Source organism: Microtus ochrogaster (genome assembly GCF_000317375.1).
Source record: "Microtus ochrogaster isolate Prairie Vole_2 chromosome 14 unlocalized genomic scaffold, MicOch1.0 chr14_random_2, whole genome shotgun sequence".
NCBI classification, from domain to species: domain Eukaryota; kingdom Metazoa; phylum Chordata; class Mammalia; order Rodentia; family Cricetidae; genus Microtus; species Microtus ochrogaster.
Genome location: NW_004949097.1, coordinates 7,044,676 through 7,047,812, shown reverse-complemented (window position 1 = coordinate 7,047,812; position 3,137 = coordinate 7,044,676). Strand labels below are relative to the sequence as shown.

Here is a 3,137-nt window from a genome sequence, read left to right as displayed (position 1 = left end):
GGCAGATCTCTGTGAGTTCGAGACCAGCCTGGTCTACAAGAGCTAGTTCCAGGACAGGCTCCAAAACCACAGAGAAACCCTGTCTTGAAAAACCAGAACCAAAACCAAAACAAAACAGAACAGCAGAAGTGACTAACAAACATGGCCTGGAAAACCCTCACACAGAGCACACAGAAAGGCACTTTCTTCATTTCCTTACGTCCAACTGACAGCACAAAGAAGCCCGATGCAATTAAATAGCAATTCAGAAAAAAATGTCTCGAATGTGTTGCTGAGCAGGTCAATAAGGTAGGCATAGCTTTGCCTGACCTCACTATCATATGAACTAACTGACTGAGCCACCCCCACAGCAGGAGCGGCATTCGTGAGGATTCTCACATCCCAGCAAAATCACAAGAGCAGAAAAACAGGACAGACGCAATGGTAGGATGTAAGCATGGCTGTGTCCGTGCCACAGGTCAGCTGTGTGGTGGCCACACTACAGGCGACAAGAAAATGTGTGCTGACAGCTGTGCCTAGAGATAATGACCAATGACACTTGGAATGAGAGTCAAAAGACACAATTCAGTAACAAGTTATCACACCGGCAAACCTTGAGCTCTGACCTTCCTTTGCTAGAAGAACGGTTATTGTGCCAAAGGTTACAGCCTGTTTACTCAGCCAAAAATTCATATGGATGGCATTCTGTTTTGACATAGAGCCACAGGAAGCTCAGGCTGGCCTGGAACTCAAAGGTTAATCAAGGATGACCTTGAATTTGTTTGTTTGTTTGTTTTTTGCCTCCCAAGTGTTGGGATTACTGGTGTGCACCATTGTGATGGCTTTAAAGAAAATGGCCCTCAAAGGGCGTGGCACTATTAGGAGGTGTGGCCTTGTTGGAGGAAGTGTGTTACTATGGGGGTATTTGAGGTCTCCTCTGCTCAAGCTAGTGGTTCAATGTGTATCAGCTCCTTCTCAAGCATCATGTCTGCCTGCATGCTGCCATGTTCCCTGCCATGACGACAATGGACTAAACCTCTGAAACTGTAAGCCACCTCAACTAAATGTTTTCCTTTATGAGTTGCCGTGGTCATGGTGTCTCTTCACAGCAATGGAACACTAAGACAACCACCATGCCTGGTTCTTTGTGGTGCTGGGAACTTAATCTAGACACTTCGTGTATGTTAGGTATGCGCTCTACCAACAGAACTACATATTCAGGAGACAGTTTTTTGTTTGGAGACAGGGTCTCACTATGTAGCCTTGGCCCTTGGAATTCATAGAGATCCACTGGTGTTTGCCTCTCAGGTGCTGGGATCACAGGTATGCACTCACACCTGGCCCTGTGACTGGCTCTTAATGTCACTAAAATACGGGGCGTGTTTACTTCCCCTTGTCTAGGGTTCTTCTGCCACCAGTGTCACCTGTAAACAGGCAGGATACGGAGGTGCCTGTCGCAACAAACAGTTGACTCCGAACTGTAGCAAGCGTCTCAACCCAGTGCAGGCTGACTGACAGTCTCGGATAGAGCTTCTCGGACACAAACGCTTCTGGGCACAGCGAACGGCTACTAGAAAAGTGAGGGTGAAGACAGGTTCCAGACAGCAGGCCCTGCTGTGACAATGGCCAGGTGAAACTGGAAGACTTTCTGAGTGTTTGCATTACCGCTTACGCCTGCTGGGAATTTATGGTAACCTAAAATAAGCTCCCAGCACCGAAAGAGGTGGCAGATGCTGCGAAAACAGAGGAAAGGCATACACATTCTCACTCTACGGTAGGTTTTTGTTGTTGTTTGTTGTTGAGGCAGGGTTTCTCTCTGTAGCTTTGGAGCCTGTCCTAGGACTCACTCTGTAGACAAGGCTGGCCTCGAACTGTTTCTGGCTCCCAGGTGCTGGGATTAATGGCATGCACTGCCACCGCCGGGCTCTACTTTAGTTCTTCAGGAAAAGAAAATTCTTTACTTATGAGCACAAAATTATAGGTAAAACAATGTCTACCTTGTTCCCAAGCACGTCCTGGGGGTCGGTGAGACAGCCCAGCAATGTTGCCACCACATTCAACAACCCAAGTTCAAATCCCGGAGCCAATTCTACCAAGTTGTCCCCTGGTCTCCACACACTCACTGCAGTACACTCATGCCTGTCACACACACACACACACACACACACACACACACACACACACACACACACACACCACACATAAAGTAATAATAACAAAAGGCAAAGGAAGCAGTGACTCAAAAGTTATCCTCAATTCTACAACTTCAGTCTAAGGGGCTGTGTAAGAGCGGCTAATTCCCACGAAGCCAGGCAGAGGTGCCAAACTCAGTGCCCAACACTGTCGCGTGAGCATGAAAGGACTGCAAAGGCATCTTCAGCCCTGAGCACGGGCAGGGCATCAGGCCAGAGTGAGAGGGACTGGCATCGGCTGAGAGACTGAGAAAAAAGTCATGGAGCGAATCTCTCCAGGCGAATGTGAGAAATCTGAGCTACCGTCTGGCCTTCAGATACACGCTGCTCTGGCCTAACTCTGCTCAGAGTTAATTGGCCTGGACTGCTGTTCCAACAAATGAATACAATCCAAGTAAAACACCCCTAACACAAGGAACCAAAGAGAAGGAGAAGACATACTTCTGAGACTACACACACATGAAATGTGATCCTTCTGTGAGCTTTGGCGGAGAGGCCGGATCTGGTGACGTGGAGGACTCAGGAGACGGGGACAGACTTTTCACTAAAATACACCAAGAAAACAGAAGATAAGTATATACACACAAACATACATACATATACACACATACATATGTTGCTTTGAACATAGGTAATTAATATTTAGCGTGTGTGCTTGTGTGTGCATTCATCTGTGCATGTTGTGGGATCAGAAGACAGCTTGGAAATCCAACTCAGGCTGTCAGGCTTGGTGGCAAGTGCCTTTACTCAGAATCATCTCTCCAGTCCAGGGGTCAGAGGAGGACATCTTTAAGACACCATGAAGAGTGGCTTCTGATGCCGGGAGGGATCTCTACAGTGCCACAGGGCTGGGAGGGATGAGGCTGTGCTCCCTCAGGGCTGGGAGGGGTGAGGCTGTGCTCCCTCAGGGCTGGGAGGGGTGAGGCTGTGCTCCCACAGGGCTGGGAGGGGTGAGTCTCTGCTCCC

General features: G+C 48.5%; 1 protein-coding gene across 15 annotated transcripts in view; it reads right to left on the bottom strand.

The window, feature by feature from the left end:
- Positions 1–3,137, bottom strand: part of Plekha5 (pleckstrin homology domain containing A5) — a 167,594-nt gene that overhangs the window by 978 nt on the left and 163,479 nt on the right. For 11 of the 15 annotated variants that reach the window (XM_026787948.1, XM_026787943.1, XM_026787942.1 and 8 more), the window contains one exon: positions 2,638–2,715. In XM_026787948.1, the coding sequence (XP_026643749.1) occupies positions 2,638–2,715 (78 nt within the window). Of the gene's footprint in view, positions 1–1,119; positions 2,716–3,137 lie in introns of those variants that run through there. The other 4 variants (XM_005364549.2, XM_005364550.2, XM_005364551.2 and 1 more) reach the window with 1 other exon arrangement.